Source organism: Heptranchias perlo, chromosome 45 (genome assembly GCF_035084215.1).
Source record: "Heptranchias perlo isolate sHepPer1 chromosome 45, sHepPer1.hap1, whole genome shotgun sequence".
NCBI lineage: Eukaryota > Metazoa > Chordata > Chondrichthyes > Hexanchiformes > Hexanchidae > Heptranchias > Heptranchias perlo.
The window spans coordinates 3,343,586-3,369,406 of record NC_090369.1 but is presented as its reverse complement, the minus strand read 5'-3'; the positions used below and the strand labels follow the sequence as shown (position 1 = coordinate 3,369,406).

Genomic DNA, 25,821 nt, shown 5'->3' with positions numbered 1-25,821 from the left:
GACTCCCCCCACCAGAGGAAATAGTTTCTCTCTCTCTCTCTCAACCCTATCAAATCCCTCAATCTTAAACCCCTCGATTAGATCACCCCTTAATCATCTACACTCGAGGGAATACAAGCAGAGTCTGTGCAACCTGCCCTCGGAATTTAACCCTTCTAGCGTCTGTTCAACGCAGGGAATAAAATCCCCACCGAGGCCTCGGCAGCAACTTCAGAGATAGTTGGGCGCCCGAGCCAGGCAGGAATCGCCTAAAGTTTCATCTCCCTGTCCAGCAGAGACTATCCCTGGGTCAAAACTAACCAAATATCTGCATTCATACAGCGCCTGGAACATCAAGGGGCTCCACAGGACTGTAAATCAGACACTGGGATATAGGGCAGGTGGTCAAAACCTTGGTCAAAGAGGCCAGTTTTAGGGAGAGTCTTAGAGGGGAGAGGGGTTTAGGGAGGGAATTCCAGAGCTTAGGGCCGATGGTGGGTCAAAGGGAGTCGGGGAGGGGGAAAGAGATGGACAGGAGCAGAGATTTGGAGGCCTGTTGCATCCAAATTGGGGTTCCTTTCTCTCCCCCCCCACCCCACCTCCAGGAGGTGCAGATTCTTGCTCTGGAAGGGTCTCTAGTATCTGATGCCCCCCCCCACTTTAAACAAAGGCCTGAGCTCTCCACACAGCCTCACGACCGTGCCTTTAGCTGGCAGAAGTCGGCCGACTGTCTTAATTCGCCATCATGGTGCTGGCGCACCAGAGTGGGGATGGGTGGCCATCAAATCCGAAGGGTTATCCAGGAGGCCGAGATCAGTGCACGCCCCAAAGCGCCCCCCCACCCCACCCAACTCTCGGCGACTTACCCAGCGTCCCGACGTCAGTCCCGATGGCTTCCACGACAAAATCAGCTGACTGGCCAGCCACTCCTCCCTCCAGACCAGGTCCCCACGCTCTCACCTTCTGGTGGCCAGCTTCGGAGTCAACCTTCACCTCAAACAGACTGTCGAAACACGCAAGAACGCGGGCTCAGTGCCAGGAAACGTGAAAGACATCAGTCCCGGCCGAGAGGGCAACACAAAAAAAAAAAAAACGAGTCAGGTCCTTACCTGCGAGGAATGTGCTGGCCGCCCCAAGTGATGGAGACACTGTAGGTCCCGGAGGAGTTGGGGTAGTACTCGCAGGTGTAGACTCCGTCGCCCACCTCTTTCTGTTTCACGAGCTCCTCTAGGCCCTCTGCCGGAGAAGCAAGACAACGTTAGCCTTCTGGGGGGTAGCCCCGCAGCTCAGGTACTTTGCCCAATCCGTTCTCGGAGGGACCAGCCACCTTCGAGTGGCTCGCCCAGACGTCAGAGGGTAACCGGGCGAAGAGCTCGACCGTGAGGTCAGATCCCATCTGGTCTCCTCCCAGTGTGAACACAAAGGCGCCAGAGAGAGGTGAGGAACTCCCATTTCTACAGTGCCTCACCACTTCAGGATGTCCCAAAGCGTTTTATAGCCAGACGTACTTTTGAAGTCTAACGGAGGGAAACGTGGCCAACTTGCGCACAGCAAGATCCCACAAAACAGCAACGCGATAAATGGCCAGGTCGTCTTGTTTTGAAAAATGGTGTTGGTTGAGGGATAAATGTTGGCCCCCCCAGGACTCTCCCTTGCTGACAAGGGTACCAGAGGGGGGGGGGGGGGGGAAGGAGGAAGATGAGACAATCAGTTGACTTCCATAATCGAAAGAAAGTGTCTCGGCTCAGTGGGTCTCGAATCAGAAGGTCGTGGGTTCGAGCCCCCACCCCAGAGACTCAAGCCCGACGTCCTAAAGGCATGATCGAAAGGCAAGTCCCCTCAAGGCCCACCGCCTCCCCCCCGGCCCCACAACCAACCAACCCACACTCACTTGGTCCCTTCACCACGATCTTCAGCTCTCCGCTGCCTGCTCCTTTGGTGTATACTCTGAAGTCCGCCGTCTCCTTCACGCGAACGCCCTTGGGCTGGAGACCTCGCCCCACGGCCCGACAGGCACTGGGGTTGCAAGCTGCAAGAGGGAAGAGGTTTTACACAATTGACGGGCAGAGAAAGGCCAGTTCGTCCACCAAGCCCGCCCCACAAGCCTCGATGGCTGGAGCAGCTGGACTAGATACTTCTCTAGCAACGAGAGGGGAAAAAAAAAAGACAACCCCATGCACAAAATATCCTGGAAAAAAATCCTCTTAACCCCTTTGGGCGTTTGAAACCAGGTCAGGAGATCACACAGATCAAATGTTAACCCACTTACCTATGTGATGCCAACTCTGCCCCAGTTGAGAGCCACTCTGGCTCTCTGGTAGGTTTCAGAGGGTCAGCATCCATCCCACCAGCCAATGTATTCCAGACGCTCAACGCCTTGGGAAAGGGGGAACAGCCCAACATCCTAATCCCACTCTCCAAAACACACGTCCCCATCGCCTCTCCAATCCCCATCGTTTTACAGCCCTCTATCAAGCCTCAGTCTACGCTGCTCTAAAAAGTAAATAGGCTCTCAAACTTTGGTCTGATCAGGTTTTTTCCCCCCCCCCCCCCAAGCTGGGATAGGTCTTAGACCAGGTCGCAGCAAGCTACGGTCAACGTTGCCCGTACGTTTCAAGAGGCTTGCAGGGAAAGGAAGATCAGTGAGGCTAGGCAGGAGGAGAGCAAAGGTTGACTGGATAACAAAAAGGGGCCGGTTGCTAAGTGTTAGAGGGAAAGGGTTGAGTGGAAAGTTTGGTGGGAATGGTTAACTCACCCAAGAGTAGTTCAGGAGAAGCCAAAATGTCAGACTCCCATCGTTCAAAGGTGATCCAAATCAAAGTGGAAGGCCAGCCCCATCTGGTGGGACAGGACTGTAGAACCCACCTCATTGTGACTTAGGCACAGTCCCATCATTATTCAGAACCACCTTCATGCTCATGGGTAGCGAGCAGCAAAGGTCTCACTTGACCCAAGCTGAGCAGCCTCATGTCAAAGAAAGGCAGCACCATCGCCTTCACAGGGAAGGATAGGGGGCAAGTCTGGATTGTTGGCATCAACTGGACCCTGCCCAGACACGGCCGAAAGTTTCGGGCCTCCAAAAACTTGGAGGATTGGGCTCGAGCAGCTGGACGGCCTCTTCCTGTTCGTGTAACAGACTCAAGGGGGCAGATAGCTTTTCTAAAAGAAACTCCTGTTCATGACGTATCTCTGGACCTAAACTCAAAAGGTTAAAGCACAGGAGGCCATTCGGTCCATCGAGTCCGCACCAGCTCTATGCTGGAGCAATCCAGTTAGTCCCACTCCCCCGCCCTATCCCCGTAGCCCTGCAAATTTTTTCCTTTTGAGTATTTATCCAGTTCCCTTTTTGAAGGCCATGATTGAATCTGCCTCCACCACCCCCTCGGGCAGTGCATTCCAGATCCTAACCACTCGCTGGGTGAAAAAGATTTTCCTTGTGTCACCTTAAATCTACATCCTCTGGTTCTTGACCCTTCCGCCAATGGGAACAGTTTCTCTCTATCTGGACCCTTCATGATTTTGAACACCTCAATCAAATCTCCTCGCAACCTTCTCTGTTCCAAGGAGAAGGAATTCTCCAGTCTATCCCCTAAAGGCACTCATCCCTGGACCTCAAGCATTGATGAGACATGGCTAGTTTCTGGTAACTGCAAACTTACTGGAAAGTCAAGACATCTCTGAAGGTCAAGGTTGACAGGAGATGGGGCAGCCAGCAGAGATGACCAGACCAGATCCCCCAAGAGATAAGCAGATAGTTTGAGCGGAGACAAATAGAAGAGGAGAGGAGAGACTGAGAGGAGAAAGACCAGAGCTTGAAAAGAAGGAGAAAAAGCATTATCACTCACTGGTTACAAAACAAGGCAAATTCATCCACAAAACAATTCTCCAGACACTTAGTGTTGATCTCCCATCCAAACCCCCACCCCCAGTAACACGTCCCAGTTGCCACTTAATGTTGGAAGCATCGGAGGGTCCTTCAGAGGGTCCACGGTCTGGAAGACCAAGCCACATTACATCAGCGACACTCACCAGGAGTGGAAATCCTCCGATGGTCCAAGACCCCAGAAGGCGGAGATCGTCCAAGCCAGCGTGGACAACCTCCCGAGCGAGGTGTGGCGCAGCTGTAGGGAAACTAGAAACCAACAGGAGGCGGCCATTCAGCCCCTCGAGCCTGTTCGAATCAGATCATGGCTGATCTGCGTCTCAACTCCCACCGACCCACTTTGGTTCTGTAACCCTCCCGACAAAAACCCGAGCGCTCTCAAGTCTTGAAATTCAGTTGATCCCTGGCAGACTTTTTTTTGGGGGGGGGGGGAAGAGAGGTGGGGAAAATTGAGTTCCGTTGGAGAGCGACTGGCAGTCTGTGCCCTACCTTCTGCAATGGTGACTGAGAACGGACTCTTGGGAATCTGGGCTCCAGCAAAGGTGGTGTAAATTGTGTGCGCCCCTTCGACTGTTGGCTTGTACGTGCAGCGATAGGAACTATTGCCCCGATCCTCTAGCTGGAGCTCCACTGTGTCCTTCTTACCATTCGGGTCAGTAATGGTCACACTGACATCTCCAAGACCAGCACCTTAAGGGAGAGGAAGAGGAAGAGGCAACAGATTAGAATTAAAGCCTTCAACCTTTTCTCCGTCCAATCTTTCTCCCCCCCCACCTCCCGACCAAACGTTGCAGGGCTACGATGAGTGCGACTAATTGGATAGCTCTCTCAAGGAGCCAGCACGGGCAGGAGGGGCGGAGCGGCCTTCTGACCTGCTGCAAGATCCTACCATTCACCAGGAGCGTCTGACTCAATGATTAATTGAGTGAACATCGACTGCTTTGGAGGAGTGAGCTCCACACTACCATCCTCTGCGTGAAGTGTTTCTGACCTCTCTCCTGAATGGCCCCACCTCGGATTAAGGTTATACCCCCCCCCACCCTGTCCGAGACTCCGACCACTGGGGGGAAAAAAGTTTCTCTATCTAAATCCTAAAAACCTCAATCAAAATCAACCGTCTATATTCCCAGGGAATACAAGTTTACGTAAATTGTCCTCATTTCAACCTTCGGAGCCCTGGTGACATCCTGGAGCATCTGCACTGCACTCCTTCCAAGGCCAGAACTGCACTCAGATGTGGTCAAACCAAGGCTTTGTCTCACTGGAGCAAACTCCCTTCCCCCCCCTCCAGTTATAAAGGCCAACTTTCAATTAGCCTTTGCCATTATTTTTGGTACTTGGCCACATTGGTGATGTCAGCATGGACCTCAAGTCTCTTCGGGCCTCCATAGCTCCAAACTTCGCTATTTAAAAACTGGTCTATCTTTTTTGGTCCGAAATGTATAACCTCACTTGTGTCGAAATCAATCTGCCTCAGATTTGCCAGCTTAAATCGGTCAACCTCTCTGAATTTAGGCTAACTGCTACTCTGCTTACTATGCCACCAATCTGTCATTGGCAAACTTGCATATGGTCCCCCATTGTGTTATTGAAGTCATTAAGTGACTATTTCAGGCCCTTGAGGGTCACTTCCTTCCAATGAGAGTCCATTCCCAATATCTGTCTATCACCTAATCAATAATTTGCCTTCAATTCCATGAGTTTCAATTTTTAACGAGCAGTCATGTGGAACCTTAGCGAATGCCTTCTGGAAGTCCATATAAACCGCATCCACCCCGGTCTATAGTTCCTTTCAAAAACCCGCAATCAAATCACACCCAGTGGCCATGCAGAAACACAAGTTCAGTCTTTTACCTGCAGTGTAGATGTCAAAGTAGGTGGATTTGTTAGCAGCGTTCCCGATTGGCTCCAGTCCTGGACCCTGGGCGGTAACTTTGCTGGCATCGCCTTGTGCCTTGCTGATAGTCACCTCGAAGGGGCTCTTGGATATATGTAGCCCAGCGAACAGAACAGTCACCTGGGGTGGGGGTAGACAAGGAGGTCAGGTGTAGAACTGGACAACACTTAACCCAAATGGAACAGCCTAAACTTGGGGAGGTTACAACTGCCACCATTTATTTAGCACCCAACATAAGAGTAGGCCATTCAGCCCGTCAAGCCTGCCCCACCATTCAATAAGAGTTGGCTAATCTACCTCAAATCCACTTTCCTGCCCGATCTCCATATCTGTAACGTAGTAAAACATCCCGAGGCCCTTTGCAGGAGTGTTACCAAACAAAATTTGATACTGAGCCACACGGAGATATTAGGACAGGCGACCAAAAGCTTGGCCAGAGGTGGGTTTTGAAGAGTCTTTTTAAAAAAAAAAGGGTTTTGGGAGGGAATTCCAGAGCTTCGGGCCTAAGCAGCTGAAGGCACGGCCGCCAATGGCGGAGCGATGGAAATCGGGGATGGGCAAGAGGCCGGAATTGGAGGAGCGCAGAGATCTTGGAGGGATTTGAAAACAAGGATGAGAATTTTGTAAATCGAGGCACGGCCTGACCAGGTGCCAATGTCGGTCAGAATGTATTAGTTAACCTCTGCTCCCTTCCCTCCCAATCTTGGTGATCTCCCTCCACAAACATCCATCTCCTTCCACCGAGACATCTCCATTAAATAGAAAAGCCCAGGATTTGATGTCAGCTTCTCCAGGCTGGGGGGGAGGAGGGACCCAGCACAGATGCAATCAGGAGTATTTTGTTGTTCATTCTTGGGATGGGGTGTCACTAGCGCGGGAACACACTAGCGCAGGAGAGGCTGCTCAGTTTGGAAGCGGAGTTACATTGTTGGGACAAAAAGATGGCTAGGAGCTTCACTCTGCATCCAACTGGATCTGGGGGGTGCTCAGCCCAGGCACTGGACCCCCAAAATTGGGTGGGGGGGGGCGCATGAAAACATTCAACTTGATTTTAGTCACTAGTGACAACAGCACACCCTCATACCTACAAGAGGGAGCGAGCGAGCAACTAACTTTAGCCATGTAGATATTGGCCAACAGGTTGAGGAATTGCTGGGCTCCCAATACAGAACCTTGCCAAGATCACAAGTGTTACTGGCCGATCCACAAACTTGCCCAATCTTTAGGCGGCCCAGGGGTTCTGCCCCATCACCCCCTGACCCATTGCCCCAGCTCAAGTAGAGACCATTTGACCAGGAATTCTCTTACCCTGACCCACATTAACATTCAAGAAGTATCGCCCCCCCCCCCCCTCGCCCCTCGAGTTGGTAATGCCTAGTGCCACACACCAGGACCATCAATAGCCTGTGCCCAGTTAGCCCTCGGTGAGATGGTTCCCAGCAGCGTCTATTGACACCACTGACAGCCCGAGTTGGAGGTGCAGCAGGACTCACAGCAAGCAGTCCATCTTACAGCAAAATGTCTATTGACTCAAACAGTCTGCAGAGTCTATTTTGTTTTAAGAAAGTCTGTACCAACTACAGCAAACAACTCGTGACTGAAACTACAGCAACTTCTCCCAATAAAAGCAGGATTATTTCTCCAGTAAAACACAGACTGGAGGATAGTTACATAATATAAATTATGTACGTAAACTGGTCTCCGGGCAGTGATTGACAGGGACTCAATCGCCTCCCATTCTGGCCAGGAATTTTGGGAGGATATTAGAACTGCAGGAGTCAATTCAATTTAGCATTGGGACTGAGACACCAATCATAATTCGCCCAAAGACTGAAGATTATCTTGTTAAGATAGACTTGTCTCTTACCTTGTGAAGGCCCACCACCTTAGGGATGTAGTAAACGGAGTAGGTACGATTTTTATCATTATTTGCTGTCACTTTAGCCTGCACAGTAACAAAAAAAAGATTAAAAACACAACACAGGAAAAATAACCATTTCTGAAATGGAGATACACAGATCACTAAAAGGAGTGACGCAGGTTAATAAGGCCATAAAACAAAAACTAAGCACTGGGGGTTCATTTCTAGAGGGATAGAATTGAAAAGCAGAGAAGTTATGTTAAACTTGGATCGAACCTTGGTTAGACCACACAGTGTAGTGCGTGCAGTTCTGGTCTCCATATTATAAAAGGATATAGAGGCATTGGAGAAGGTGCAAGAGAAAGATTTACCAGGATGATCCCAGAACTGAGAGATATCCTTATCGGGAAAGACTGAAACAGGCTGGGGCTCTTTTCTCTAGGAAAGGGAAGACTGAGGGGTGACCTGATAGAGGTCTTTAAAATGATGAAGGGGTTTCGATAGGGTAGACGGAGAGAAGGTGTTTCCACTTGTGGGGGAGACCAGAACGAGGGGGTCATCAATATAAGAGAGTCACTAATAAATCCAATCGGGAATTCAGGAGAAACTTCTTTACCCAGAGAGCGGTGAGAATGTGGAACTCGCTCCCACAGGGAGTGGTCGAGGGGAATAGAATCGATGGATTTAAGGGGAAGCTCGATAAACACATGAGGGGAGAAAGGAATGGAAGGATATGGTGATAGGGTGAGATGGAGGAGGCTCGTGTGGAGCATAAACACTGGGATAGACCAGTTGGGCCGAATGGCCTGTGCTGCAAAACGATGAAATCCCCCCCCCCCCCAACTCCAGATGACGCCTTGGGCTATAGAAAGACCCCACCCAACTCTAGCAACATACTGCCTCCCAATGTCAATACATGGGAAACGAGCACTTAAGGGCGGGTGTTCGTCTTTGCTGCCATCGATACCTTGGCCTACGCCCCTTTGGAGGAGTCTTTTCTTCTCCACCCTACCCCCAAATACTCCCGTCTCCTCGCACCATCCTGGTCATCTTCTTACCTCCTCACGGTGTCCTGCTGGGTCTTCAACGTAGACAAGAACCTCGCCTTGTCCCGCACTGATAGTTTCAACCGTAAACTCTGCCCGTCTCATCACCACATTACCAGTTGGCTCAACGCCTTTGGGAGAAGCAGCAATTAGTTTCTTGCTAAAAAAAAACCAGGCAAAGACCAACTAACCGGGCAAGAGAGAGAGAGAGACAATACAGACCTGGTCCGTAGGCCCTGGCTTTCTTGGGGTTGAGTTTTGGTCTGAGGGGGGCACCAGGCTTCAGCTTGGCCTTGGGGAACTGGGATAGGTAGGTCATGACCGAGTGCTCGTCCACATTCGGGTCTAAAATCTCCTCTGGGGTGATCACCTGTGTCGGGGAAAGAAGAAAAAAAGAGAAACCAAAGAACGTCAAAGTGAGGAAGCCATTTTGCGTCAAGACCAAGATTACAGGAGGGAGGCCAAGAAGAGGCCACTAGGCCCCAATGAGGCTTTGCTCACCAAGGACCCAACCCCCTCCCCCAAAGACCCTTCGACCCCATAATTGAATATTCCATTACTCCCACCAGTCACGTTGCTCCCAACATGTTGCAGAAGTCCTTCCCAGTTACTCTTCCCCCCGCTCCCATGTTAGTTTTGGTGCGTCCACTCTGCTCCTACTTTCCTGGCCTCATTTGAACGGTCTAGGTTTACCTCATCAGTAATCAATATTTAGTTAGTGGCTCACCGGTGGCATTGCTCATGGTTCAAGAAGGGGAGCGTTATATTACCATGCCACAAACAATTATCCCACTGAGGTGGATCGGTGTCTCGGCAAGGCTACCAAAATTTTGATGTCAACGAAACTGTTTTTTGGAGGGGTGGTGGGATCTTCTACTTGAGGGGGCAGCCGGGGGGCCTTGGTTTAACGTCTCATCCGAAAGACGGCACCTCCGACAGTGCAGCGCTCCCTCAGTACTGGCGCATGGGAGCGTCGGGCCTGGATTACGGGGCTCGAGGGTGTGACGAAAGTGGCATGATGCCAGGATCGATGCCCACATCCGCCCCAAAAATTTACTTGCACTCGTCAGTATGCACATCTTCACCCAAAAAGGGTGATGGGGAAATCAGGATCGCTCCCCCAAAGAGCTGGTGAGGCTTTTTGGGGGGGGGGGGAAGGAAGAAGGAGGAAGAGCCAGTTTTGAAATTTTCAATTGACTGAGATTGACAGGTTTTTGTAGGGTAAGGGGGTTAAGGGTTACAGAACCAAGGCGGGTAGATTGAGTTAAGATACAGATCATGATCCAGTGGCAGAACAGGCTAGAGGGGCTGAATGGCCTCCTCCTGTTCCTACCTTCTTATGCCACTTGTTGCCCCCCCTCACCAAAGCTAATGAGTAGGCACAAACACACTCATCAATTCTTCCCCCCCCCCCCCCCCCCCACAATTGTTCCAACACCAGACCCCCTCAAACCCCCTCCCATCCCAAATCCCAGCAGGATTAGGCAGACGTACCTGTGGAATTCCCAGCCAATCGTCAGCCTGCTGCATGGCTTCCCGAGCGTTCTCCACTGGCTTGCTGCCATCCCAGGTTTCCCAGTCTGGGCACAGACCTGGACAGGAAAGGGCAAAGGTCAAGTCAGTCAGACACACAAACCTCCCCACCCCCCCCCCCATATCAGCAGAGGCAACTTCCAATCGAAGGCCAAGCAAACAATTCGGGGTTAACTCTCCAGGCTAGAAGATTGCTCCACTATCCCTGGCCACAATGGAGATTATTGATGGGAGGGGGGGACAATTACCAAATCATCACTGCAAGTGACTGGGGGGGAAAAAAAAAACGGTTTTGTGCATATAATTTGCATAACTATCCTCCACCCACTGCAATTTGCTAGAGAGAGAAATAATCCTGCTGTTATCGGGAGAGGTTGCTGCAGTTTCGGGTCACGAGTCTCTTTAAATAGACTCTGTAGACTGTTTGCTGGAGTGTGTTTAAATAGACTTTGTTTGCGGTGAGCCCTGCATTAAGCCCCACCCATTACTGACACCACCGTCAGCCAGACAGTAAAATTTAGGGTAACCGTCAAAGAGGGAAATCGGAACAAAAAAAAGAGCAGGGGGAGTGGGACTAATTGGATTGCTCTTTCAAAGAGCTGGCACAGGCACGATGGGCAGAATGGCCTCGTCCTGCACTGTACCATTCCACCAACCAGGCTTTCTCTGCGACTCCCTCGGGACAGGCAGCTTTAAGCATCTGGCATGTTATATTAGTATTGGTTTTTTTTTTTGGAAGTGATGAAGCATCGAGGGTACAATTAAAATCAGGCTGCAGGCACCACCACCCTTTCTAAAAGCCCCCACCCCTGCCTCCCCACAATAAAAACCCTTGTGTTCAACAAGAGCTCTCTTGACAGTCCGGAACATTCCACTCGGAGCAGGGAGTGGGCACGGCCTGGCTGCTCCCTCCAACGAAGGGTCTATTTTTAGACTTTGCAAGATGTTAATGAGAACCAGTCAGAAGTTTTAAGTACCTTGAAGATTGAGGAGTTGGGAAAAAGGGAAACAGAATTGTTGGCCAATGGTCAGAGAACTGGTTTGTCAGCATTATGGAATTTTACAGCACAGAGATAGGCCATTCGGCCCAACTGGTCCCTGCCGGTGTTTATTCTCCACACGAGCCTCCTCCCACCCTACGTCATCTGGCCCTTCTATTCCTTTCTCCTCTTACCTAAAACTCGGCTGCCTCCGTATCCTACCTCGCACCAAGTCCCGTTCGCTCCCCCCTCCCATCGTTCTCGCTGGCCGACATTGGCTCCTGGCCTAGCAACACCTGGATTTCAAAATTCTCACCCTCTTGTTCAAATCCCTCCATGGCCCTCACACAACCTCCCTCCCCATTTCTAACCTCCTCCAGCCCTACAACCCTCCCAGCTCCTCCAATTCTGGCCTCTCATCCATCCCCGATTTCCATCGCTCCACCATTGGCGGCCGTGCCTTCAGCTACCTAGGCCCCAAGCTCTGGAATTCCCTCCCTGAACCACTGCCCAACATACAAACCCATTAGATACTGATGGACCTCTTTCTCTAGAATTTACTGGGGGAAGGGATGAAAAAAAAGCACTCTTGCCGTCTGGCGGCCATCTTTAGTTAGCGTCTGGCGGCCATCTTTAGTTAGCGGGGTCCTTACCAGGAGCACAGCTGTCCACCAAGGCGCCCAAGGCCTTGCCGGTCTGCCAGTCTCTGCTGAAGTTGGTGATCGGCATCTCAGGCAGCTTGTTCTGGATCCATCCCAGCAGCCTTTGCTTGGGGGTCTGCTTCTTGGCCTCATCGTCTTCTTCATCCCACATGGGCATTGAAATGGAGTAATGTAGAATGAGGGTCCATATCAGGCCCAGGATCAACTTCAGATTTCCATCTACAATGGCTTTGCTGTCTGCACAACAAAAAAAAGGCACATTTCATCGTTTGTTAAACGGCAGCTGGAGAAGATGGGCCTACTTGCATTTATCTGGCACCTTTAATGTAGTACGACGTCCAAGGCGCGTCAATCGTAGAAATTTGACACCGAGCCCCATAAGGAGATATTAGGACAGGTGACCAAAAGCTTGCTCAAAGAGGGAGGTTTTAAGGAGCGTCTTAAAGGAGGAGAGAGAGGCAGAGAGGTTTAGGGAGGGAATTCCAGAGTTTAGGGCCTAGGCGGCTGAAGGCACGGCCGCCAATGGCGGAGCGATGGGAATCGGGGATGGGCAAGAGGCCGGAATTGGAGGAGCGCAGAGATCTGAGGGTTGTAGGAGGTTACAGAGATAGGGAGGGGGAGGTTTGAAAAATCGAGGCCTAGCCGGAGCGGGAGCCAATGTCGGTCAGCGAGCACGGGGCGGAGGGGCGAACGGGACTCGAGTTAGGACACGGGGGGCAGCAGAGTTTTGGACGAGCTGGTGTTTACAGGGTGAAAGATGAGGCCGGCTGAGAGAACATTAATCGCGTCTAGACACGATATAAAAAAAAAGGATGAGGTTTTCAGCCGATTCACTGAGGCAGAACCTCACCCCAAGAGGAAAAACACAAATATATTCAACCAATGCTGCAGTAGTTGTCCGGGTTAATAAGAAAGAGAACATTCTCCCAGAGTGCTGAAGCAAGCAGGAATCGCCAACAGACTGTGGGAAGAGACATGACGACATTTTAACGAGCAGTAATGGTGCCAGCAAGCCTGGGTGTCGAAGGGGACTGTACGGGATGAATAACTCTTGATGAATACAGGCAAGATGGACAATTGAAGGCCAAGTCTGGACAGCCAAAGTCACTCAATCTGGAGAGAGAACACAAGGAACAAAAACCTATGGAATTGGAGGAAGGCCATAGTAACGCCAAGCAACGGCATGGAGATGGAACAGACTTCCTGGTAACGTCATGTGACAATTAACCCTATAAGGATAAGGCACACCACAACCCTTTAGGGGGTCCAACCCAGTCTCGCTTAGGCTATAGCGCGAGCAGTCAAGATGACATGCTTACGGGGACCTGATGAGTCCCAAGCGCGTGAGTAGATCAACACCAAATGGAATGGGTTCCATCAATGCTTCAGATCATTAAAGAGTATCAATCAGGTGTCTCAGTATTTCCTCGACTGTGAACGTCTATTTAAAAAAAAGGACCTGCCAATCTCACAAACCCGTCAGATCTCAAAGCTTCAAGCTCTGGGCCGGTAGGGGGGAGGAAGAGAACATTGGTAGCCATTATTGGGATGTCCCACAAGATTAGCCACCAATATTAGGGGGCCCCCCCACACATCTCAGGAACAGGTAAAATAGGGCAACTCCTGACAACGTTGGGCTCCCTCTGTACGGCACAAGAGTGGACGGGGGTCATGACCACCTCCCCCCCCCCAACAAATAGCTGCTTCCAGGACGAGAGAGAGCTTTCCAGAAAGATTCAAACCAAAAATCGACAAGGAGCGACCGAACCACAGGCCGGACGGTCCAGGGATGGAGACATCAATGGGGCAGGAAAGAGTTTGGACGAGATACCTTTTGATGGACAAACCACACCCTCCTCCCATCACACTCTGTCTCGGCTAACGCGTGACCATCACCCCAACTGGGGAGGTGGGCCAGCAATGGGACTTTACCACTCAGGCAGCACAATTTGGGGGGGGACGAGCCCAAGAACAGTTCGACACGGCCACTATGGGGGAGTTCTCCCCGATGTCCTGGGGCCGATATTTATCCTTCAACCAACACCTAAATGACCAGATCATCCGGTCATTTATCACATTGCTGTTCGTGGGATCTTGCTGTGCGCAAATTGGCCGCCACATTTCCGACAGGAGTCCTTCGTCAACTGCGAAACGTCTTTGGGACGTCTCGAGGTGGTGAAAGAGGCCGGAGAAAGGCAAGTTCCTTTCTTTGACCCTCTCCAACGCCACACAAAAATGGAGGTCTCCAAACACAGGGCTGCTGAAGAGGCAGGCCAAAATGGTGCCCAGTTGCTCCCAGAAGATCGCCAGTGGCTGTCCAGTTGGCACACCCCACAAAAGACCGAGGAGTTATTTCAGGCAAGCGGCTGATTAAGGGGGGGTGGGGAGCGGGCATAGGCTGGTCTGGTGGACCAGAGGAGGAAGGAAGCCACTTGAATTCAGGCACCCCCCCCCCCAGGGTGACTGGCAGCAAGCGAGGCAGAGCTTGAACAAAAGGTGGGTAGGTCGGGCGAGGAGTGAAACAGGGAATCCTTACAACTTACAGTGCGGAACGGGCCACTCAAGTCCGAGGTTTGATCTCCGGCTTGTGTAGAGTCAACTGGTCTTTGATGGGATAGTGGGGAGGGAGGCTGGGGGGGGAAGAGGTGGGTGCTGCTGTTGACCTCTATCCCAAAAATCAGGGGGGGGGTGCAAAGGAACGCCATCGTGGGCAATTTGGACCAGACAAGGATGCCTCCTGTCCCCACAGCTCTGGGGGGGGGTAAGAATGGCCTTATACTGGAAGGCACACCCAGAGAATTGGTTAGAAGGAACAGGTCAGCTTTCTCCCTCTGGTTTAACCGCATCCCATCCCCAGCAACTTGCATTTATATAGCGCCTTTAAATGTACTAAAACCAGGGTGTTTCCCAGGGACGTAAATCAGACAAACTTTGACATGGAGCCACAAGAGATATTAGGACAGGTGACCAAAGGCTTGGTCAAAGAGGGAGGTTTTAAGGAGCTTCTTGAAGGAGGAGAGAGAGAGGCGGAGAGGTTTAGGGAGGGAATTCCAGAGCTTAGGGCCCAGGCGGCTGAAGGCACGGCCGCCAATGGTGGAGCGATGGAAATCGGGGGATGGGCAAGAGGCCGGAATTGGAGGGACGCAGAGATCTGGGAGGTAACAGAGATAGGGAGAGGCCATGGGCGGATTAGAGAACATGGATGAGAATTTCGGCCCAACAATGGCCCAAGCTGATGGGGGAGGACGCAGAGGAGGGCGGCCAGTATGATCCTGGGATGGGGGACTCGAGACTGGAGAGAGAGAGAGAGAGAGTGGGATTGTTCTCCTTAGAGCAGAGAAGGAGATTTAATCGAGGTGTTCAAAATCAGGAGGTTTTGACCGAGTAAATAAGGAGAAACTGTTTCCAGTGGGCAGGAGGGTTGGTGACCAGAGGACACAGATTTAAGATAATCGGGGAAAGAACCAGAGGGGGGAGATGAGGAGAATTTCTGATCTGGAATTCACTGCCTGAAGGGGCGGTGGAAGCAGATTCAATAATAACTTGCAAAGATTGGATAAATACTTGGAGAGGCAAAATTGTGACCAATTGGACAGCTCTTTCAAAGCTCCAGAATGGCCGCCTTCCATGCCGCATTATCCTACGAAATGAAGACATACCATACAGGGAGGTCACCGACCTCATGGTTGCAGATCGGTGCCTACCCCTGGCCCTCGTCCTACCATCTCAGCGTAGGGTTACTGGACGTACAAGACTTGATAGTCACCGTGTTGTCTCTATACTGGAGACAAGAGTGAAGTCGACCTTCACGGGACCCCCATCTCGAGGGGGAGGGAGCACAGAATGAGACAGCCTGGGCAATTATTTAGTTGCCTCGTCCGGCTGGCTCTGCAGCTCAGTTTCAGCATGGTCGTTGGGAGTTCAGAGTCTCCATGAAGGGACTCTTACATTGACTCTGCACCAGCACCTCCCAAACCCGCAACCTCTACCACCTAGAAGGACAAGGGCAGCAGGCACATGGGAACACCACCACCTGCACGTTCCCCTCCAAGTCACACACCATCCCGACTTGGAAATATATCGGCCGTTCCTTCATCGTCACTGGGTCAAAATCCTGGAACTCCCTTCCTAACAGCACTGTGGGAGAACCTTCACCACACGGACTGCAGCGGTTCAAGAAGGCGGCTCACCACCACCTTCTCAAGGGGCACTTTATACTCCACACAAGCCTCCTCCCTCCCCAATTACCTCGTCCAGCCCTGCCCGCCCCTCTATCGGCCATGGCTCAGTGAGTCTCACTCCCCTCAGAGAGAGAGACCTGGGTTCGAGCCCCCACTCCAGAGACTCGAGCCCCGTAATCCAGGCCCCGACACTTTCTTTTCCCCTCCTCCCCCCCTCCCGGTGCCGGTACTGAGGGAGCGCCGCACTGTCGGAGGGGCCGCCTTTCAGGATGAGACGTTAAACAGAGGCCCCCGTCTGCCCCTCTCGGGTGGATGTAAAAGATTCCCTTAAACGTGCAAGCATGGGTCATTTAATTTAGAGAGCGGCTAACCGTTTAACTGCCCTTCGTTCTGGACTCACCCACAAGTGGGAGAAAGACAAGCCCTGCATTTCTATAGTGCCTGCTGCAACCCCAGGACGTCTCAGTGCTTTACTGCCAAAGTATCATTGGTCGTTTCCTCCTTCAGACACTGTCTTGCTTTTGTAATAATGCAGCAGGTTTCAAACAGTTAAAGAATGTTATGGGTGTGTCTCAGACACAAGTTTAAACAAACCAGAAGATTTCAGGCATGGAATCAGAAATTCTGCCCCTCCCCACTTAACCAGTCTGATTTAATTATGATTACTCCCCCCAGTGACAGACCTGTACCCCAGTGAGAGAGACCCAGACCCACCAGTACTGTACCCCAGTGTTAGAGAGAGACCCGGACCCCCCAGTACTGTACCCCAGTGTTATACAGTGACAGACCTGGACCCCTCAGTACTGTACCCCAGTGTTATACAGTGACAGACCTGGACCCACCAGTACTGTACCCCAGTGTTATACAGTGACAGACCCGGACCCCCCAGTACTGTACCCCAGTGTTATACAGTGAGAGACCTGGACCCACCAGTACTGTACCCCAGTGTTATACAGTGAGAGACCTGGACCCCCCCAGTACTGTACCCCAGTGTTATACAGTGAGAGACCCGGACCCCCCAGTACTGTACCCCAGTGTTATACAGTGAGAGACCCGGACCCCCCAGTACTGTACCCCAGTGTTATACAGTGACAGACCCGGACCCACCAGTACTGTACCCCAGTGTTATACAGTGACAGACCCGGACCCACCAGTACTGTACCCCAGTGTTATACAGTGAGAGACCTGGACCCACCAGTACTGTACCCCAGTGTTATACAGTGACAGACCTGGACCCACCAGTACTGTACCCCAGTGTTATACAGTGAGAGACCTGGACCCCCCAGTACTGTACCCCAGTGTTATACAGTGACAGACCTGGACCCACCAGTACTGTACCCCAGTGTTATACAGTGAGAGACCCGGACCCCCCAGTACTGTACCCCAGTGTTATACAGTGACAGACCCGGACCCCCCAGTACTGTACCCCAGTGTTATACAGTGACAGACCTGGACCCCCCAGTACTGTACCCCAGTGTTATACAGTGACAGACCTGGACCCACCAGTACTGTACCCCAGTGTTATACAGTGACAGACCTGGACCCCCCAGTACTGTACCCCAGTGTTATACAGTGACAGACCTGGACCCCCCAGTACTGTACCCCAGTGTTATACAGAGACAGACCCGGACCCACCAGTACTGTACCCCAGTGTTATACAGTGAGAGACCTGGACCCACCAGTACTGTACCCCAGTGTTATACAGTGACAGACCTGGACCCACCAGTACTGTACCCCAGTGTTATACAGTGACAGACCTGGACCCACCAGTACTGTACCCCAGTGTTATACAGTGACAGACCCGGACCCACCAGTACTGTACCCCAGTGTTATACAGTGACAGACCCGGACCCACCAAGACACTGCTGTGAACAATAACCAGTGAGACTGCATTAGTTAGAAACATACAAGGACAAAAAGGCAGCTGTTTAACTCTGCATTGGGGGGCAGGAGGCCAGGGGTTAAACCTCTGTCCAGCCAGTGTTGGAGGCCCTGCCTATCCCTCAGAGACTGGACTGAATAGAGTGGTCCTTCCCATCAGGATCTGACAGAGTTCCTTGCTGGTGACTCACTCAGGGCGACATCACTGGAGTGTTGGAACCAGTTCCAGTCTGTGGGAGGGGAGGGGAGGCGGGGGGGGCCGCCTCCCATGAACTGAAGGGAGTCACTCAGCACCCACTCAATAGGGACAGGACACCCCTCCCTCCCCAGTAATATCCTGGGACCAATCTTTAGAGGCATAGGAGTACAACAGCAAGGACGTCATGCTGAACCTTCAAACACTGGTTGGACCCTAGTATTGGGTCCAATTCTGGGCACCGCACTTTAGGAAGGATGTCAAGGCCTCGGAGAGGGCGCGGAGGAGATTTACTCGAATGGTTCCAGGGCTGAGGGACCTCAGTGATGTGGAGAGACTGGGATTGTTCTCCTCAGAGCAGAGACGGTTAAGAGGAGATTTAATAGAGGCGTTCAAAATCATGAAGGGTTTTGATGGAGTAAATAAGGAGGAACTGTTTCCAGTGGGCAGGAGGGTCGGTGACCAGAGGACACGGATTTAAGATAATCGGGAAAAATTTGCAGGGCTACAGGGAAAAAAGAGAGCAAGGTGGGGAGAATCGAATTGGCTAGTTCTTGCCAAGAGCTAGCACAGGAACAATGGGCTGAACGGCCTCCTACTGTGCTGGAAGATTCTGTAACTCTCGTTACAAAAAAAAAGTCTAATCGGACTCCTTCATAAGTGTGAAGTCACTTGGTTACCAGGTCCCACGGAATTATATCCTAATACAAGGGGTTAGATCACAGGACCAGTAATCCAGGGTACAGTCGGGTGGGGGATTATATCACTGGATCAGTAACAGCGACCGCGAAGCTGTTGGATTGCCGTTTAAAACGCCCCCCCCCACAACCGGTTCACTCGAGTCCCTTTAGGGACAAAGAAACGCCCCTTACCCGGTCAGTCCCACACCCAATATGGCGGACTCAACCACCCTCGAGTCGCTCAGTTTCGAAACTTACCAGCGGATCAAGGCGGCCCACCTCAAGCGTCAGCCTTGCAGAGAACAAACACCCTCGTACTGCCCCTCCCCAAGAGCAGGTCTACGACGACAGAGAGAGAGAGAGAGAGAGAGAGAGAGAGAGAGAGAGAGAGAGAGAGAGAGAGAGAGAGAGAGAGAGAGAGAGGCCATGCCCACCGTACCAGGAGGCTGGAAGGTTTCAGTTGATAAATGGGCAAGACATCGCAATCCAACGCTCTCGCCAAAATATTTCTTGAAAACTAGCCACATGTTCATATTTGGTAATCCTGATGAGCTAGTAACAATCGTTTGGTTAGTAGCTTCCTGCCTTCTGGGCCCTGGTTAAAATTTTTCAGTCACAAATCACAGGGAGAAAAAAAAAAAATTCCATGCTAACATTCCCTTATATGGCCCACCTCACATCCAGGGCAAGTACGGAGAGAGACAGGCCAACCTATGTCGCACTGTCGATTGTAAACTCATCCCTCAAACCACCTTCACGTACCAGATGCCCCCTTCCAGATTGCTCTTCCTGGCGCCAGCTGTGCCTCAGTGAGTCTCCCTCTCGCCCCCTCGCAGCCCCCACTCCAGAGACTCGAGCCCTGTAATCCAGGCCCAACACCGAGGGAGCATGCACTGTCGGAGGGGCCGTCTTTCGGATGAGACGTTAATGCCGGTGGAGGTAAACGGCCATTATTTCAAAGAGCAGGGGAAGTTCTCTCCCTGGGCCTCCACCCACCCCCCCCAAATATTTATCCCTCAAATCAACATCCCTCGAAATCTGCTCATGATCACATTGCTGTTTGTGGGATCTTGCTGTGCGCAGATTGGCGTTTCCGACATTACAACAGTGACCGCACTTCAACAAAAAAAGCTACTTCTTTGGCCGAGGCGCGCTTCAAGGACGTCCTGAGGGGGCCGGAGAGAAACGGGAGTTCCTTTGCGAAAACATTTTGGCCAACGCCCCAGGACCTGGACGAAAACAGGAGGCAACTGGACCAATTAGGATGGGGGGGAACTCTTAACATCACCATGGTTGCGAGTCACGGCCCTCCAATGGGCGCACGGTATCAAAGTTAACCCAGAATGCACTGGAAGGCGCCTCACTACATCCTGGTCTTGCATGGTTTGAGTGATGATACATGGCCTCCCTCCCACGACTCCTGGCAGTGGGGGGGGGGGGTGGGGGACAACAGGGTAGACCTTGTCTTGGGTGGGTGCGGAGAGGAGACACAGTGACCCTGCAGTTGCTATACCAATCATAAGGCTCCCATTTCAGGGACTCCCGAGCGGGATGGTGGAGGGGGGGCGGGGCTGAAATCTTGTTCACAAGAAGAATACGCTGTCCCTTTAAGAACTAGCATCTCACGCCAAGCCAGGAAGATGGGCTGGTGCGTTCTCAGGCCCGGGCTGTTATTTTTGGACTGGGTGGGGGGGCCACCCCCCACCCCAGAACTTAAATTAGGCTAAGGGTGGAGTGGGGAAGGAGGAGTCAACAAGAGGAACAGAGAAGGGGCCCAGGGGTGGGTGCGATTCATTGAAGCAAATTAAACGTGCCTTTCGTTTTGGATAAAAGAGTGCGATCTGAACACATTCAGCACAACAAGTGCCCGAAGTTCACCAGGCCGACAGAAAGGCTGCCCTCCCCAGAGGCGGCAGCAGGTTAGACAAAACACATCCCTTGCTTTTATCCCCCCGCGCCCCCCCTCGACAGTAGGGTTTAAACTGAGCGATAGGCCCCGGGTTTGGTTTCTGGCCGATGCCCAGTTAGCAGACCCCAGTAGTCGGGGGGGGGCACTCCAACGACAGGGCGCCTACACTGGGTCCCAATCCAGCAATACGTCAGATTTTAAAATCCCTCCCGGATCTCTGCCCTCCTCCCATCCCGGCCTCTTGCGCATCTCCCCCCACCCCCCCCGATTCCCATCGCTCGCCGTGCCTTCAGCCGCCTCGGCCCCCAAACTCTGAAATTCCTTCTCCGCCTTTAAAGACCCTCCTTGAAAGGCTACCTCTGACCAAAAGCTCGGCCGCTGTCCTAATATCTATGCGGCTCGGGGTGTTCAGCTACGTTAAAACACACTCGGGATGCAATTCGGTGTTGAGGGAGGGTTAAATATCAGATAGGGTCCCAAAAAAAAAAAAAAACGAATCAACTGCCCCTCACCCACCCGACAGCCTGATTAACAAGGCCCAAAGCGGCATTCAGCCCAACAGGAAAAGGGGCAGATCTCACTTGAACTGCCTTCTCAAAAAAAAAGAGCCTTCTCTCTCTCTCTCTCTCTCTCTCTCTCGTGCATGCAAGGCTGCTCCCTTAATATGACCTACATCCTTACATATTTTTCCCATATAAGGAACGGCAGGGCCCAGCTTGGCACAATTTCAGGAGTTTTTTTCCCCCCCCCCCTTCTCATCTCCGATTTCACTGTGAAGCCCGCCTCTCCGGCGTAGGAATCCCAGACAGGCCGAAACATTCTCCTTTTTTGAGAAAAAAAAAGCCCGTTTCACGTCGTCACAGGCTCCTGGCGCTCGAACTCGGTATAGAATTATCAGGCCGTTCGGCCCGACTGGTCTGTGCTTCCCCCACGAGCCTCCATCGCACCCTGTTCCTCTCTCCCCTCGTGTGTTCATGCGGCTTCCCCTTAAATCCAACCTATTCCCCTCGACCACTCCACGTGGGAGCGAGTTCCACATTCTCACCGCTCTCTGGGTGAAGAAGTTGGAAGATGAAGGAGAGTTCTCCTGGGGCCATTATTTACCCCTCAACCATCACCACTAAAAACAGATGATCTGGTCATTTATCACATTTGCAGTTTGTGGGATCTTGCTGTGCGCAAATTGGCTGCTGCGTTTCCCACATTACAACAGTGAGCGCACTTCAAAAAAAAAGTACTTCATTAGCTGTAAAACGCTTTGGGACGTCCAGAGGTGGTGAACGGGGGACAGAGAAATGCAAATCCTCTTTCAAACATCAAGGGAGGGGGGAGGGGAAGAGGGGTTCCAGGAACCCCAGTCCCATTCCGACTCAACAGTCACGTTCTGGGCCTGTGTGGGGACCGAGGGGTTAAATCCCCCTCAGTCTAACTCGCATGTAAATTGACGGAACAAAAAGGGAAGATTAAAAATTGACGTTTTTAAAACCGGACAGTAATTCTGCGTGGCCCTCTCCAACCAAAAACATCCCAAGGCCCTTTGTAGGAGTGTGAATCAGACACCGAGTCCCATAAGGAGATATTGGGACAGGTGACCAAAAGATCAGTCAACGAGGGGGGTTTTAAGGAGCGTCTTAAAAGGAGGAGGGAATTCCAGAGTTCAGGCGGCTGAAGGCACGGCCGCCAATGGTGGAGCGATGGGAATCGGGGTGGGGGAGATACAAGAGGCCGGGATCGGAGGAAGGCAGAGATCTCCGAGGTTAGAGATAGGGGGATTTGAAAACGAGGATGAGAATTTTAAAACGGAGGCGTTGCCAGACTGGGAATTCACTGCCTGAAAGGGTGGGGGAAAAGCAGAGCAGATAGTAACTTTCAAAAAAGCAAAAATCGGGTAAACACTTGAAGGCAAAATAAAGTTACAGGGAATGAGTGAAATATCAAGCAGTGAACTGACTAATTGTGTTGCTCAGGATCTACTGTGCTCCACCATTGGCGGCTGAGCCTTCAGCTCTGAAATACTCTCTCCCCTCCTTTAAGACGCTCCTTAAAACCTCTCTCTTCGGTAATCTTGTGCCAATACCTCCTTCGGCCTCTGTCAAATCTATTTGCCGTATGCGAGCTGCTGCGACACATTAAGGCGGCACCGTATAAAAATGAAAGTTGGCGATCATCGATCGGCCTGCACGCACGAAAGCAACAGTCGCAGCGCGGACAGACGGCAGACGCTGCTCCCCACCGTGCGCGGGCTGACTTGCGATCGGCCGGCTGGAACGCCAGCGAGTTCACACCGAGGAGAGGGGGAAAAAAAAAAAGCAGTTCACGCGGCCTGCCGACACAGACAAGGCACCGTTTAAACCTTGAGACAGCGGGGAAGAGCCCGAGACACCGGGGAGCGCTCACCGTCCTGCAGACAGCGGGAGCGAGATCCACAGTCTCACCGCTCTCTGGGGAAAGAAGTTTCTCCTGAATTCCCGACTGGATTTATTAGTGACTCTCATTTATGACCTGATAAATGACGCGGCTGTTAAATTCAACACAAGACAAAAAGTACACCAAATTAAAACTTGTGTTATGGGAGGACATGTCCAGCCACAAATATAATTAACTCAACCGTGTAGGTGCGATAACCAGACAGGCTTGTGACCATGGTCTGGTCCGAAATGAACTAAATTCCCATTAATGTCAACACAGATCCAAACACTCCCATTTGCCAAGGGGTTGAGCAACTCAGTGTACGATGGGGGGGGGAAAAAAGAGAAAAGAGCAGAATGGGATCAATCCAGGTAGCTCTTTCAACGAGCTAGCACAGGCTCGAAGGGCCAAACGGCCACCTGCCGTGCCGCATCATACAATACTACTCAGGAACCCACGCCCTTATTCCAAGAAGGCCGGCAGCTAAAACAAGGCAGCGGGACTATCATCTCGGTTTCGTACAGCTCGAGATTGTCCAATCCCACCTCACATTTGTGCAATTTGCTTTTCCTGCCCTGTCTTGTCGTCTCGGGCCAGCTGTCAGTTCCCTGCAACACGTCTTGCGGTTTTGGCTGACAAGTTAACCGCCCTCCAATCCTCCGAGCTGCCCGCTGGCACTTCTTGGTTATAGATACCGTTGCGGCAAAGCTTAATCTCCTCCGAACACGGGTTTCTGCACCCTCCCCGGTTAACCCACACGCTCCCTCGCTGGCGGGCAGTTCAAGGTCTCAGCCACCCCAAGGGAGGGGGTCACAGCCAAAACACTCCTGATTTTACCAGGGCCCCTTCACCTGGAGCGCAAGATATTACAGAAGATTCTGAGGGGGGTTGACAGGGTAGATGCGGAGAGAATGTTTCCCCTCATAGGGGGAAATCAAACTCAGGGGGGGAGGGGGCATAGTCTCAGAATAAGGGGTCATCCACTTAAGACGGCAATGAGGAGGGATTTCTTCTCCTGGAGGGTCGTGAACCTTTGGAATTCTTTACCCCGAAGAGCGAGGGAGGCCGAGTCATGAAATACATTCAAGGCGGAGTTCGACACATTTTTGATCAGCGAGGGAGTCAAAGGCTATGGGGAAAGGGCAGAATCCAATCAGCCGTGATCTCATTGAACGGCGGAGCAGGCTCGAGGGGGCCGAACGGCCGACTCCTACCTCTCCTGTTCATAAAATCAGACAAGATTTGACACCGAGCTACAGGGGGATTATTAGGACAGGTGAAGCTTGGTCAAAGAGGTGGGTTTTGAAGGAGGAGAGGGGGTTTAGGGAGGGAATTCCAGAGCTCAGGGCCGAGGCGGCTGAAGGCACGGTCGCCAATGGCGGAGCGATGGGAATCAGGGGGATGGACAAGAGGCCGGAATTGGAGGAGGGCAGAGATCTGGGAGGTTACAGAGATAGGTTGGGGCGAGGGCCACGGAGGGATTGGAACACAAGGATGAGAATTTTATAAGAGGCGTTCCCGGACTGGGAGCCAATGTCGGTCCATGACCAGAAGCCCCGAACCAACATCAGCCACTGGACAAGAGCTCACTGAAATCTCAAGGGTTGGGGGCTTCAACAGACAGAGGCTGGATCCCCCTCTCCACCAGTCACTCCAAACCCTCAGGAGTTGGGCCGACACACGCGGACCCAGCTCCACACGACTGTAACCGGCACCTCAAAACTCTATCTCCGGCATGGCGGAGGTTTGGATGACTGTCAAAAGGCACGGAGGCGGGAATGGGGGCCTCAACATTGAGAGCAAAAAGGGGGGGTCAGTACTTAGCCTGAGAACTGAAACACTCCCAGGGCAGGTACAGGGTTAGATGCAGAGTAAAGCTCCCTCTACACTGTCCCATCAAACACTCCCAGGGCAGGTACAGGGTTAGATACAGAGTAAAGCTCCCTCTACACTGTCCCGTCAAACACTCCCAGGGCAGGTACAGGGTTAGATACAGAGTAAAGCTCCCTCTACACTGTCCCATCAAACACTCCCAAGGCAGGTACAGGGTTAGATACAGAGTAAAGCTCCCTCTACACTGTCCCATCAAACACTCCCAGGGCAGGTACAGGGTTAGATACAGAGTAAAGCTCCCTCTACACTGTCCCATCAAACACTCCCAGGGCAGGTACAGGGTTAGATACAGAGTAAAGCTCCCTCTACACTGTCCCGTCAAACACTCCCAGGGCAGGTACAGGGTTAGATACAGAGTAAAGCTCCCTCTACCCCCCAATCCCAAAAGGAAGCCTCCTACTTAATCAGTATAGGAAATGTCCATCAATTGCTAACTGCCGTGATGCCCAATGGGGTGAATTGTCCTCAGGGAGGTCACTGAGGCACACCCTCGAACTGACCCCTCTGAAGTGGCCCCTTAGTTGCATCAAACCCACTATGGGCAACAGTGGGGGGGGGGGGAGGAACGGGCATTAAATGCCAGGCTTGCCAGCAACACCCACCTCAAGAACCTGAACTGTTCACTCATCTCAACCACTGCCCATGGGATCTTACTCTGCTCAAGACAGGCAGGCGCGATCACCGCGGTTCAGAGAGAGTCGGCCGCAGGTCGAGCGCCAGCTCTCGGAGACACTAGAGGTCGGCAGTACAATCGGGCGGGCCCTCGCCCGCGGGTTGCCACTCAACTGCTGGATGGAGTTTCTATCTGAGGAGGGAGGGCAGTGTTTGGGA

The 25,821-nt window shown here is 52.1% G+C and overlaps 1 protein-coding gene across 1 annotated transcript in view; it reads right to left on the bottom strand.

Moving 5' to 3' along the window:
• Positions 1-15,525, bottom strand: part of LOC137306839 (filamin-A-like) — a 52,945-nt gene extending 37,420 nt beyond the window's left edge. Inside the window, exons 1-11 of the mRNA XM_067976238.1 lie at positions 15,501-15,525; positions 11,833-12,078; positions 10,161-10,258; positions 8,889-9,036; positions 8,679-8,797; positions 7,627-7,704; positions 5,717-5,879; positions 4,352-4,552; positions 1,871-2,008; positions 1,089-1,215; positions 846-982 (exon numbers count right to left, since the gene is read on the bottom strand). Of these exons, the coding sequence (XP_067832339.1) occupies positions 846-982; positions 1,089-1,215; positions 1,871-2,008; positions 4,352-4,552; positions 5,717-5,879; positions 7,627-7,704; positions 8,679-8,797; positions 8,889-9,036; positions 10,161-10,258; positions 11,833-12,078; positions 15,501-15,525 (1,480 nt within the window). The remainder of the gene's footprint in view (positions 1-845; positions 983-1,088; positions 1,216-1,870; positions 2,009-4,351; positions 4,553-5,716; positions 5,880-7,626; positions 7,705-8,678; positions 8,798-8,888; positions 9,037-10,160; positions 10,259-11,832; positions 12,079-15,500) is intronic.
• Between the last annotated feature and the right edge of the window lie 10,296 nt (positions 15,526-25,821).